Source organism: Malaclemys terrapin, chromosome 25, assembly GCF_027887155.1.
Source record: "Malaclemys terrapin pileata isolate rMalTer1 chromosome 25, rMalTer1.hap1, whole genome shotgun sequence".
Classification (NCBI taxonomy): domain Eukaryota; kingdom Metazoa; phylum Chordata; order Testudines; family Emydidae; genus Malaclemys; species Malaclemys terrapin.
The window spans coordinates 16,097,671-16,110,498 of NC_071529.1; the positions used below are offsets into that span (position 1 = coordinate 16,097,671).

A 12,828-nucleotide genomic window follows, 5' to 3' on the forward strand; every position below is an offset into this window, starting at 1 on the left:
TGAAGGGGCAGCAGCCCTCGGGATGAGGCCAGAGATAGTCACCCGGGTCAGCTCTGCTCGTGGGGTGGAGTGTGCAGGAAACGCTTTGGTTTTGGCAACATGCCGGTTTCAGAAAGACCATAAATCCTGAAGCCAGCCTGGAGCCAGCCCTGCCCGGCTGTTACAAAAGCAAAGCATGTAACACAGCGAGAGCTGGAGGCTCCCCGAGCGTTTGGTGAAAGGAACTTAGGACCTTAAAAGAGGAAGGGACGGGGGATGGGAAGAGGGGAAAACACCTAATGTCCTAAACAGCAGGAGAGAAGGCAGCAGAGGAGGGCTGGAAATGTGGGGATGGGAGCAGAGGCCTGAGGGAGATGTGGCATTGGCTGAGCGTGGGAGTTAGGGCTGGAAAAGGACAATTTGCTAACAAGGCAAACTGAGTGACAGCTGAGCCGGACACTTCAACCTCTCTAACCACTCAGTGACAGACTGGAAGGTGGCAATTTTGCAACCAAAAAACAGACTCCAAAGAGAGACGGCTGAACTCGAATTAATATGCACATTAGATACAATTAAACAGAGACTGGGAATGGTTGGGTCATTACACTAATTGAATCTATTTCCCCATGTTAAAATATCCTCACACCGTCTATGGGTCATCTCGATTATCACGTCAAAGGTTTTTTTTCTCCTGCTGATGGCAGCTCATCTCAAGTGATTGGCCTCTTACCGTTGGTCTGGCTACTCCCACCTTTCCAAGTTCTCCGTATGTATCAATATCTTCTGTCTGTGTGTTCCATTCTATGCATCTGATGAAGTGGGATGTAGCCCACGAAAGCTTATGCCCAAATAAATGTGTTTAGTCTCTAAGGTGCCACAAGTACTCCTGTTCTTTTAGCTGAGCTTGGGTTTGCACCTGAGCCTGTGAGTGGAGTCAGAGAAGCCTGGGCTTCCCTATCTTTCTGCACCAAATCCAGCTCAGACCCCGGGCGGAGGGGTATGCCCGGGGGAAGGAGGTTTTTGAGGGGATGAGACACTGTTGGTCTCTGACCCGGTCTGGCCATCATCAGAACCTGCCTACAGCACATCTGTGACTGGTGCATCCAACCCTCAGAATGTGGTGAAGGGGAGTGGGATTTGCTGATTTGCTCTGGGCTCATTTCAGAACATGCGTGAGCTCTGGAGGGAAAGCGCTGTCTCTCCATGTATGTTTGTTCAGTGCCCGTCACCTGGGTGCCGCTACAGGATATAAACCCTATTTCTAAAGGCCTCCTGCGGCCCCATGCCCCTCCCAGCAGCCCCTGTTTATTGCAGATCGCCTCAGCATGGTGCTTGACAAACAAACGAGCAAAGACAGAGTCCCTAGCCCCCATGGGCCCAGTCTTCTTCCCGCTGGGTTGTACCACCAGTGAGGAGTTCATTCCAAGAGGGCTTTTCGCACAGTAGGGTGCCACACACCCAGTGGGGGAACTCCCTGCTGTGTTGAGAGGCTGGAATAGGGAATAGCTTTGGGGACCCAGCACCAGAGCCGTCAAACACTGAATGAAGGAGTCAGCAAAGCAGGTGTGAGAGACAAATCCAGACTGATCAGCCCAAACAACAGCTCTTGGGATGTAACCAAGTAAATCACCATGCAGGGGAATCGTGGGAAGCCCGAAGGGGGGACGTCTGGGACACGGCAGCAGAGAAGTGGACTGTAGCCAGGGAGGGATTGGGTTACAGCATCTGGCAAGAAGCCCCTAGCAGACCATCTCTCGTCTGCAACGTCTCTGCTTTGTTGTCCAGAGCATTTTGCTTTCCCTGTTGTTTGGAGTCTATGCTTGTGTTTTCTAAAACCACTCCAAAGCCCCAAGGACCATGGAGCTGGGAGCAGCCTCTGTAACCCGCCTCCCGAAGAGCTGGCCAGGAAGTGAGTGCTGTGTGGAGACCTAAAGCGCCGCTTAAGAAGCGGAGCCTGTGAATGGTCTGGAGACGGAGAAGAAGCCTTTTATGGTTGATGGCAAACCTCAAGCGTCTTCCCACCACATCTCCCTCCTCTAGCCCTGCACCTCCCCACAAACAGACCCAGCTCTCCTGGAATAACGCGTCCAGCAGCAAACTGACTGCAGCAGGCGCCCCCATTCTGTGAGGCTTCAGGAGCCAGCTCTGCAGCGGCAGCAACATGAACCTGAGAACTGTCCTCATCCTCCTAGTCCTGGCGCTAGCCACGATCTTCGCTTTGGTTTGTGTGTTGCTGACGAGAGGAGTGAAACCAGCCAGCTGTGAGCCGCAGCCCCTGAGCAGCCAGGGGGGAAAGCACAGTGATCAGAGCCTGGTCTTCGCTGATCTGACGCCGGAAGAAATGAAGCAAGTGGTGATGTATCTTCAGGAAAACCTTGGGGTGCCATTGGTAGATGCCTCTCAAGCAAACCCTTCTGATAACTGCATTTATTACATTGATGTGCAGCTCCCCACCAAGGCAGAGGTGCTGGGGTTCTTGGATCGTGGGGGCAGGCGACCCCTACGGCAGGCGCTGGCTGTGGTGTATTTTGGAAACCAACCAGATCCGAATGTCACGGAGTACGTGGTGGGTCCCCTGCCCAAGCCGACGACTCACAGGGATGTCACAGTGCGGAAGTACGGAGGGAAGCTGCCGTATCACCGCAGACCGGTGACTGAGAAGGAATACAAGGATATTGACCGCTTTGTCTACCAGGAGTTCGCCAAAGCACCCAGCTTGCTCAGAGAGTGCTGTGATTATGATGAGACCAATTTTGCTACCCTCACCACAGTTCCTCGGGGGTTCCAGTCAGGAGATCGTGCCACCTGGTTTGTTCTGTTCCAGAACGTGCATGGCAGCGGCTACTATCTGCACCCAGTGGGGCTGGAGGTGCTGGTTAATCACAGCAGCCTGAACGTCTCCCAGTGGAGGATAAGCCAAGTGTTCTATAATGGCCAGTACTATGGAGACATGGAGCAGCTGGAGACCGAGTTCATACAAGGCCGCGTGGAAGATGTAAAAGTTAAGAAAGTCCGACCTGACGAGGAATTTGGCTCCATGAGGCCCAGAGCAGCCCACATGGCACCAGGCCCTTTGCAATATGAGGCCTGTGAGCCCCGCTACAGCATCCAAAACAATCACGTCATCTTCCAGTCCTGGAGTTTCGCCTTTGGGATGGATGTGAACACAGGACCACGTCTCTTTGACATCAAGTTCAATGGAGAGAGGATTGTCTATGAGCTGAGTCTCCAAGAAGCCCTTGCTGTCTACGGCTCTAATTGTCCCGGCGGGATGGTGACTAGATATATGGATGGGAGCTTTGGCATCGGCAAGTTTGCTTTTGAGCTGGTCAGAGGTGTTGATTGCCCCTACACAGCCACCTATGTGGATAGACACTATCTAGCTGAATCAGAGACCCCTAAAGTTAATAAAAACTCCTTATGTATTTTCGAGCAGGACACTTCAGTCCCACTGAGGCGCCATTACTCCAACTTGCAGTCCCTGTACTATGGCGGGCTGACTAAATATGCCCTTGTTCTTAGGGCCATTTCAACTCTCATAAACTATGACTACGTCTGGGACTTCATCTTCTACCAGAACGGAGCTATTGAAGTAAAAATCCACGCCACTGGCTATATTAGCTCGTCCTTTCGCTATGGCACAGGCACCGAACATGGCAATCGGGTTGGGGAACACACCCTAGGGACAATGCACAACCATCTCATCAATTATAAAGTGGACTTGGATGTTGGAGGTAGGTCTCTTTGCATGTGTTTTCTCTCTCTCTCGTGCCTGTGCATTGTGAAGGACACCCAGCACTGCGATGCTCTTTGTAGCTATGGGGAACCACATTCTGGGAAGAGCAGCCCAAGGTGGCGCAAAGGGGGCTTCTGCGTTCTGGGCTTGGCCAGGGCCTGCCCATCCCCCAGTGTAAATTAGAACCTAATTGAAGGCAGATTCCCACAGCCCAGAACAGCTGCAACCCAAAGGGATGAGGCAGCCGCATCCTTCCCCACCCCCTGGCTCACTCCCCTGCCAGGAGCTGAGTGTGTCGGGGTGTCATTACACCAGCCCTGGCTTGCTCTGGGATCTGCCCTGTTCTGAAATGATGTAAAGGGGCAGGAATGCAGCAAGAATTGGGGCCACCAGATATAAGCTCTGCATTCTATAGGTTGCCATTCCGGGAGCTGGCAGGTCCCCTCCCCATGAAGCGAGCCGGAGACCAGTGTAACTAAAAGTGGCACAGAAACTCACCAGAGCAGCGGATAAAGTGGAGCAGCCAGATTAAATGAGAAAACTTTCTGGATCAACTTCCATAGGAAAAACATCAAATTTGGCAGGTTTAGGAACTGTAGACACAAACTTTGCTGACTGCATGCCATAGATCTTGGATGCAACCGCCTCCATGGGGGGAGAAGAAAGGATTCAGCATTGAACATGGAAGAGTATAACTTAACTGCCCGTGGGAATAAGAAGCTAGGACGAATTCACTCCAATCCACCTGTGGGGGCATGCATTCATTCTGCACAGGTAAGAGGCCACTTTATGTAACAGACCTACTTAGCCCCAAAGGGGATGCTTGCAGGAATCAAACCCAGCTATTAGACTAGGATATAGCATGGAAAACAGATTACTCTTGCTAGTGACTTTCTGCATGAACAGTGTCACGTGACAAAATACCAACCATACCTTAGCCACATACCAGTAAAGCGTCCAATTAACCACTAGGTGGTGATTATCAGCATCCCAATAGGTGTGAGCCTGAGCAGTGGAGCATCCACTGAGCAAGTCCCGTCCCAGAGGCATTCTCAGCACACATGGGACAGCCGCCACAAGGAGTGTCAGACACGCAGGACAGCTGGCAAGAAGCTGAAACTTCAGTTCCTTCCTGACTGCCATGGCATGACCTGGGGCAGGAAGGGTTCAACGGCAAATACCCCTGTGTCATGTGACTCCTGTGACTAGTTTCACACCCACGGAAGAGTTAACTTGTGAAAAGGCAGCAGCTGTTGGAAGCTTTTGGGGACCGTTTCTGCCCTCTTGGCATCATCAGCCAGCAAGACTCTCTTGTGATGCTATAATGCTTCTAACTTGTGTTGCGTTGGCTGAAAGCACTTGGCGTCCTCCTGGAGAGCTGCAGGCGCAGAGCTCTAGCTCCTCGCTATATTCAGCTGTTCATTTTCTTCCCCCTTCTGGACTTTTAAACTCTCTTGAGCCAAGCACAAGGTATTTTATAACTAAAATTAAACATTAGTCCTCTCAACAAAGATGGGCTGGGCCTTGCCCCTAATCCACCCAGGTCATGAGTCCCATGGGACCAGCACCTCTTAGAAGACTGGACGACAGACTATTGAAGGTTGCACAATTAGAGGACATCTTGCTACCCTCAAGGAGTTAGATGGCTGAACGATCTAAATATGGACTGGTGATACCTATGAAAAAAGATGCACCTATTAAAGAACTACCTCTATACTCCTGTCACAGACAGAGGGTGGCAGATACATCGTTTAGTGGTGGAGCTGCCTGAAGAGACATCATAGAAATATAGCAGGTGATTTTGAAACACATGCACTGTATAGTAAGCCCTGTGCAATAAATCTCAGTTCCCCATGCCAGCTCTAAGTGTTGAGAGAGGAGAACACCCTTTTTCCCAGGAGTTATGGGGGGAAATGACCTTTCCCCATTTCCCACATGGCTGAAGAATGGAAAGCAGTGGAGCAAGGAGGAGTTTCCAAGAGGACACAAGTAGTTCGGGTGCACAGCAGGGTGGGCTGGGGATCCTCACTCTGATGAGTCGATCCCGCAGAGAACGCTAGAATTTTTCATGTCCCAACATGCTAAGTGAGTAGGAAGTTCCTTGTTCTGTAGTATTGTCAGCTGCTCCTTTTGGAGGGCATGGTGTTTCCTCTGCAATAGATTGGTTCTGTTCAAGAGCTTTCACACAGTTCTTCGTCCTCCTGAGTGAGCTGCAGGGCCTGCCTCTGTAGCCTGCAGCTTGGAATGAGCCAAGGCCCGACTCTTACAACCTGTCAGGAACCCCAGGAGGTCAAGGGTGCAATTTCTCAGAGGTTTTCTCTTTGCCTTGTAGGAACAAAGAATTCTCTGGTGGCTCATGACATGACATTCGATACCGTGCAGGCTCCTTGGAGTCCAGAGCACCAGATACAGAGGCCACGGCTCACCAGGAAAGTCCTGGGCACTGAGGACAAGGCCGTGTTCCCACTTCACTCCAAGATTCCCAGATACATCCACTTCACCACCAATGCTGAAAATAGGTGGGGCCACCAGCGTGGCTACAGGATCCAGATAGTCAGCTTTGCTGGGGACCATCTGCCAGAAGCCAGTTCCATGGAGCGGTCCATCAGCTGGGGGAGGTAAGTGTTTACATTTAGAAATTAAGCAATTCCTGCTTGCGCTTAAAGAATTGCCATCCCTCTCTGGGTTGGTGCCATGCTGGGACCAGTGGCTGCAAAACCGGGGCTGTGGGGAGCAGCCCCCAATGGTACAGCAATGGGCCAACAGCCTCCTGCTTCAGGGCCTGAGCCAAGCACTGCTTGCCTGGCACTACGGGAACCAGTTATTCCACAAGTCCCCCTATGGGGTTCCTTGCACCTTCCTCTGAAATGGTGGAACCTTTCAGAAACGGGACACTGGCTTGGATGGACTCTCCAGTCTGATGCCAAGATCAAGGAGGGAATTCAATGCTGGCCTGTTTCCATCCAGCCTTGCTTGGGAGCAGCAGTAATGCTGTGTTCGGATTGATATACCGGCTGGGTTATGCCTCTGACCCCGGCTCTCCCACCCTGTCCTGCTGGGGTCACTCTGGGGCAGCAGGGATGTGAGACCCGGAGAGATGGATCCAAAGCAGAAACTGACCTGGTGCAAGCTCTGCAGATGCGCTTTCCCTCTCTGCCATTGCTCAGGCTCTGGGGGCCCCATCACTGCTAGCGAGCCCCCCCCCCACACACAGGGGAAATGATGTAAAATCCCTGCACTGAAATAGCATCCAGGGCTGGGACAAAGTGGAGGGAAAGTGGCCGGGAGTACGGAGGCGCTCGCTCCTCCTGCCCAGCTGCTGGAGTCTGGGGAGCTGTGAGTGAAGATAAAAATAGATTTTAAAAGCATCCAGGCACAGCTCCCATGGTCACCGTGGGCTCAGCCCCAGAGATGGGGGCCCCTGTCTGAGGGGGGGACTCACCGTGGGCTCAGCCCCAGAGATAGGGGCCCCTGTCTGAGGGGGGGGGGGACTCACTGTGGGCTCAGCCCCAGAGATGGGGGGCCCCTGTCTGGGGGAAGGAGGGGAACTCACCGTGGGCTCAGCCCCAGAGATGGGGGGCCCCTGTCTGGGGGAAGGAGGGGAACTCACCGTGGGCTCAGCCCCAGAGATGGGGGGCCCCTGTCTGGGGGGAGGAGGGGAACTCACCGTGGGCTCAGCCCCAGAGATGCTCCACGCTATTTTGCTGATGACACAAACCCCAAAGTATTTCAAACCCCAATTCTCTTTCCCCTGGGCCATGGCTCTTTGTTAACTTTGTCCTTGCTCTGTTTGGAGAGGGAAATCAGAAAGGGTCATGCCATAGCCCTGGGCTGGGGGCTGGAGCTTCCTGCCCTACAGGGGACAGGTTAAACAATTAAAATAAATGTTCTTGGCCTTTAAAATGCAAGAGAAAAGGGGCAGAATTGCTTCTCTCCACAGTCGTTCATTGACTAGAAACTGGAGCCAGACAAATTCAAATCAGAAATTAGGCCCCAGTTTTCTGCAGTGAGGGCGATTAGCCATTAGAATGAAGTCCCAGGGTAAGTGTTGGTTCTCTGTCTCGTGATGTCTTCAGATCAGGCCTGGGTCCATTTCTGAAGTTCTGGGGCTCAATACAAGAGTAACAGGGTGAAATTTAACGGCCTACCTATCATATACAGGAGGGATATGATAGATCTTATGGTAGGGTTACCATACGTCCGGATTTTCCCGGACATGTCCGGCTTTTGGGGGCTCAAATCCCCGTCCGGGGGGAAATCCCCCAAAGCCGGGCATGTCCGGGAAAATCAGGAGGGCTCTTTGGCCGGGGCCGCGGGGCCGGGGGCATGGTGCCGAGCCCGGCCGGGCGCGCGGTGCCGGGCCGGGGTCGCAGTGCCGGTCCGGGGTGGGTGCGGGGCCAGGCGGGGAGCCGCGGGGTCCGCGGGGTCTGCGGGGCCGCGAGGGCCGGGGGGTCCGCGGGGTCTGCGGGGCTGCGAGCCGGGGTGTCCGCTGGGCCGGGAGCCGGGGGGTCCGCTGGGCCGCGGGGTCCGCTGGGCCGCGAGGTCCGCAAGCCGGGGGGTCCGCGGGGTCCGCTGGGCCGGCGGGTCCGCTGGGCCGCGAGCCGGGGGGGTCCGCTGGGCCGGGAGGTCCGCGGGGCCAGGAGCCGGGGGGTCCGCTGGGCCGGCGGGTCCGCTGGGCCGCGAGCCGGGGGGGTCCGCTGGGCCGCGGGGCCAGGAGCCGGGGGGGTCCGCTGGGCCGCGGGGTCCGCTGGGCCGGGAGGTCCGCGGGGCCGCGAGCCGGAGGGGCCGCGGGGCCGCGAGCCGGAGGGGCCGTGGGGTCCGCTGGGCCGGGGGGGCCGCTGGGCCGCGGGGCCAGGAGCCGGAGGGGTCCGCGGGGCCGCGAGCCGGAGGGGCCGGGGGGGCCGCTGGGCCGCGAGCCGGGGGGGCCGCGGGGCCGGCAGTGCTGGGCGGGCCAGGGGTGGTGGGCCGGGGCCGGCACCCCAGGGCCCGAGCCGACCCAGGCTGGAGCCGCCGGGGGGGCTAGCCTGGGCCGCGCCTCCTCCCCCCACACCGCCCCTTACCTGCTACAGGCTTCCCGCGACTCAAATGTTCGCGGGAAGCAGGGGAGGGGGCGGAGACTTTGGGAGGGGGCGGAGTTGGGGCGGGGGCATGGGCGGGGCTGGGGGCGGGGGCGGGGTCCCTGGGGGTGTCCTCCATTTGGAGGCACAAAATATGGTAACCCTATCTTATGGTCCCTTCTGGCCTGAAATGCTGTGAATCTCGATTGTTGTATGCAGTGTTGGTCCCAGGATATTAGGGAGACAAGGTGGGTGAGGTCCAATAAAAGATATTATGGCCCCCCCTGTCTCTATGTGAATCTAGATTGTTATTTAACACCACCTACATGTTGAGTCTTGTCATCTTGAGCAGTGTCCCTTTAACTGTATTATGATGCCCACTGCGAGGGAGCAACTGGGGGCTCACAAGGTCCCTGTAGCCGGAGCTCTAGGGTAATCTCTCCAGCCCTTGCTGTCATGTCCCAGACTATCTCTCCACCACACAGCCTGTGTGGGGACAGGACGCATCTGTCTGACCATGTGGTGCTGATAGTTTCATGGCCCTTCCGTTTCATATCCTCTCCCCTGCCCCTTGTCAGCATTTGCAAGTGTGGGTGGGTCCTCTCCCGGGGCGCTCCCCATTGACAGAGGCTGTGTGAGCGCTGCTGATTTGCAGAGAGGGTGTGCCGCTACCACGCCGCCCCGACAAATGCACAACAAACACCCACTCTCTAATCGTCACACGCTCTCGGAGCAGGGATTATTATTGCCATTCTGCCGCTGGGGAAACAGGGACAGAGAGGAGAAGTGACTTGCCCAGGCTCACGCAGCAGGGAAGAGAACCCAGGAGTCCAGGCTCCCAGCACGGATGTTGTCACTCAGGCTCAGTCTGCATGGGGAGAGCAAATCAATCTCTTCTCTCTGCTCGTTAGGTACAAACTGGCCGTCACCAAACGGAAAGAGGAGGAGCCGACCAGCACCAGCATCTACAACCAGAACGACCCCTGGACGCCCACCGTGGCCTTCGCTGACTTCATAGACAATGAGACCATCGTAAATGAGGTGTGCTGGGTTCTCCTTCCACTGAGGGCTGCAGCGCCTTCCATGGGAGTGTGCAGGACAGTCAGACAGACACACACAGCAAGCAGATGGGGAGTCTAACCCCCGGGTGGGCAGACACAGTGCTGGCTAGAACAGGTCATGTCACAGCCAGCAGGGTATTCCCTCATTCCCTGTGTGTGTTGAAGTGTCTGCTGGACCAATGGTCAGTGCTCAGTGGTGTTTACAGAGGGTCTGCCCCAGGTGTGTTCTCCTGAAATAGCCCAATGACGCGTCTCTTCCTCTTCCAGGACCTGGTTGCCTGGATTTCTGTTGGCTTCCTGCACATCCCGCATACTGAGGATATTCCTAACACAGTGACTGTGGGGAACGGAGTCGGCTTTTTCCTGAGACCCTACAACTATTTCGATGAAGACCCCTCTGTTCACTCACCTGACGGCATCTATTTCAGAAGTGACCAGGACCCCAGCATGTGTGAAGTGAACCATATTGCCTGCCTGTCAAAGACCGCCTCGTGCTCACCATCCCTCCCCCCATTCACCTACAACGGCTTCCAGAACCAGACAGGTCCCTGAGCCGCTGACTGCAGGGCCTTGTAAGCGTGCTGGTGATCGACTGTTCGTTGGGCCACGTGCTCAGGTGTCCATCGAACGCAGCCGTCAGCCCTGGCTCACCGATCCCTGTAGATGGTTTATACAGGGCCATCCTTAGCCATACGCAGCATACGCGGCTGCCTAGGGCACCAGGGAATGTGGGGCACCAAATTGCCCCAAATTTCATGGTGCCTTCGGCAGCTGGGTGCTGCATACGCGACAGCACTAGCCCTGGTGACCAGCCCTGTCCCTCGGCCGGACCCCCTGCAAGGGGCAGGGCCGTCCCTAGGCGGGTGTGGGGCCCCGACAACTCCCTCTGCCCTGCCTCTTACCCTTCCCCCTGCTCCGGGCACGCCCCCATTCCACCTCTTCGCCCAGCGACCCCGCACTCACTGGCCCCAGCCCGCTCTACTCCACCAGCTCCCAGCCGCGGCGCTCCACTTCCCGCCGCTGCTGGTGAGTGGGGGGATCCCTTCTCCCAAGCCCCCTCCCTCAAGCGACACGGCTGGGGCCAAGACGAGGGAAGCGGACCGGGCTGCTCCCAGCCCCCTGCTAATCCCCCGGACCACTCTGGGCCTGTGGGGCCCCCAAAAGTGGCCCCCCACAGCTCCTGCCTCCCAGACTCTGGTGGGGGGGGGAGGCCTGGGGCCCCACACAGTCCCCCCCACCCTCTGCGGGGTGGCTATGTAGGGCACCCAAATGGCTAGGGACGGCCCTGGGTTTATATTTAGCTGAACAGTCACACTGCTTACAGTGAAAGAGGGTGCTCTCTCTCTGATCAAACATCATTGGTGTACTCTGGTGCTGGACTGAAATCAAAAAAATGCGCAAGTCCTAGGCAAAGCACTGAGATCAGACAAGGAGAAATCTTGCACTACCCAGCGCTGAATAGATGAGACCCCTGCAGCATGTCTTATTTCGCCTCCCTTTTTTCCTGTGATCCCCTGGTCACTAAGTACATTTCGGGCTGGATTTTCAAAGGAGCTCAGCTCCAATTTAGGCACTTAAATGGGCCAGTCAGAAGTTTTGTAGGTGGGAGCTGAATTCCTTTGAGAATTTGGCCCTTCAAGTGCAGTTCTGCAAAGTGATTCTAGCTAGATGGCAGCCTGGGATTTCTCAACATGCAGGTGACTGAAGCTGCTGCAAATCCTGTATAATGCAGCCCACAGAATTGTGCAGGGCGGCACATGGCTGGTCTCATCTCTAAGGCCACGGGGATTGAGATGGCGCAGTGCACGCTGGAATCTGTCAGCAAAACAAGTTGTACCTCTGTATGAAAGAGGAGAGGTGGCTGCAGTCTGCTCCATTGAATGCCAAGTAGGTGCATCGGTCAGGTTCCTGGCGTGTTGTCAGCAGGGCCCTCAATTGGACAAAGTTTGAAATACCTCATGTTTAATTAAAGTTTTCCCAGGTCCCTTTTGATTCAGCAGATACCTAGTGACCTGGTGCAGAGTTGCAGTTTATCTAAGAGTGTATATAAGAAAATTAGACACAGAAGCTCTGCACACTCACTAGACGTGACCTGACGTAGCTTCAAGTAAAACATTCACTAGCAAGCGTCTGTCGTCTTCTCACAGGCCTACCAAGGAGCTCAGGGTGGATGTGCATTCAAGACCAATTTTTATTTCCTGTAACATTTCTGTATTGCCACAAGCTCTGAATCCTCATTGGCTTAGATGTATGTCAGTCAAAATATTACAGCTGTTAGTACATTCACATCTACACCTCTACCTCAATAGACCGCTGTCCTCGGGAGCCAAAAAATCTTACCGCATTATAGGTGAAACTGCGTTATATCGAACTTGCTTTGACCCACCGGAGTGCGCAGCCCCGCCCCCCTGGGAGCCCTGCTTTACCGTATTCTATCCGAATTCGTGTTGTATCGGGGTTGAGGTGTATTCAATAGTTACACATATGTCACGTTATAAAACACAGGAAAAGATGTGCTATTAATACTGAACCTAATAAAAGGTAAGTGACAGCAGTGTCATTTGGAAAAGCCTGGTTTTTAAAAGTGCGAATGGCTTTAGAAATGTCCTGCTTTTGTCTCCCGTTTTCTGTTGCTGTAAGACAGGGGCTCTCCACCTTTCCAGACGACTGTACCCCATTCAGGAGTCTGATTTGTCTTAGGTACCCCAAGTTTCACCTCACTTAAAAACTACTTGCTTACAAAATCAGACATAAAAGTACAAAAGTGTCCCAGCACACTAGTCCTGACAAACGGCTGACTTTCTCATTTTTACCGTACAATTATAAACCAGATCAATTGGAATATAAATATTGTACTTAGACGTTTCAGTGGCTAGCATATAGAGCAGTATAAACAAGTCATTGGCTGATGATAGTTTAGTTTGTATTGACTTTGCTAGTGCTTGTTATGTCGTCTGTGCTAAAACTAGGCAAATAGCTAGTTGAGTTGATGTAC

General features: G+C 54.6%; 1 protein-coding gene across 1 annotated transcript; it reads left to right on the top strand.

The window, feature by feature from the left end:
* The first annotated feature begins 1,742 nt into the window (after positions 1 to 1,742).
* Positions 1,743 to 12,387, top strand: AOC3 (amine oxidase copper containing 3). Its single transcript, XM_054014063.1, has 4 exons — positions 1,743 to 3,713; positions 6,048 to 6,333; positions 9,684 to 9,813; positions 10,101 to 12,387. The coding sequence occupies exons 1-4, from the start codon at positions 2,141 to 2,143 to the stop codon at positions 10,383 to 10,385; spliced, it is 2,274 nt and encodes a 757-aa protein (XP_053870038.1). The 5' UTR covers positions 1,743 to 2,140; the 3' UTR covers positions 10,386 to 12,387.
* The last annotated feature ends 441 nt before the right edge of the window (positions 12,388 to 12,828 follow it).

Coding starts and splice junctions, on each gene's coding strand:
- AOC3 (XM_054014063.1), top strand. CDS start 2,141: ATGAACCTGAGAACTGTCCTCATCCTCCTAGTCCTGGCGCTAGCCACG. Junction 6,334..9,683: donor CGGTCCATCAGCTGGGGGAG/GTAAGTGTTTAC, acceptor TCTGCTCGTTAG/GTACAAACTGGCCGTCACCA. Junction 9,814..10,100: donor ATGAGACCATCGTAAATGAG/GTGTGCTGGGTT, acceptor TTCCTCTTCCAG/GACCTGGTTGCCTGGATTTC.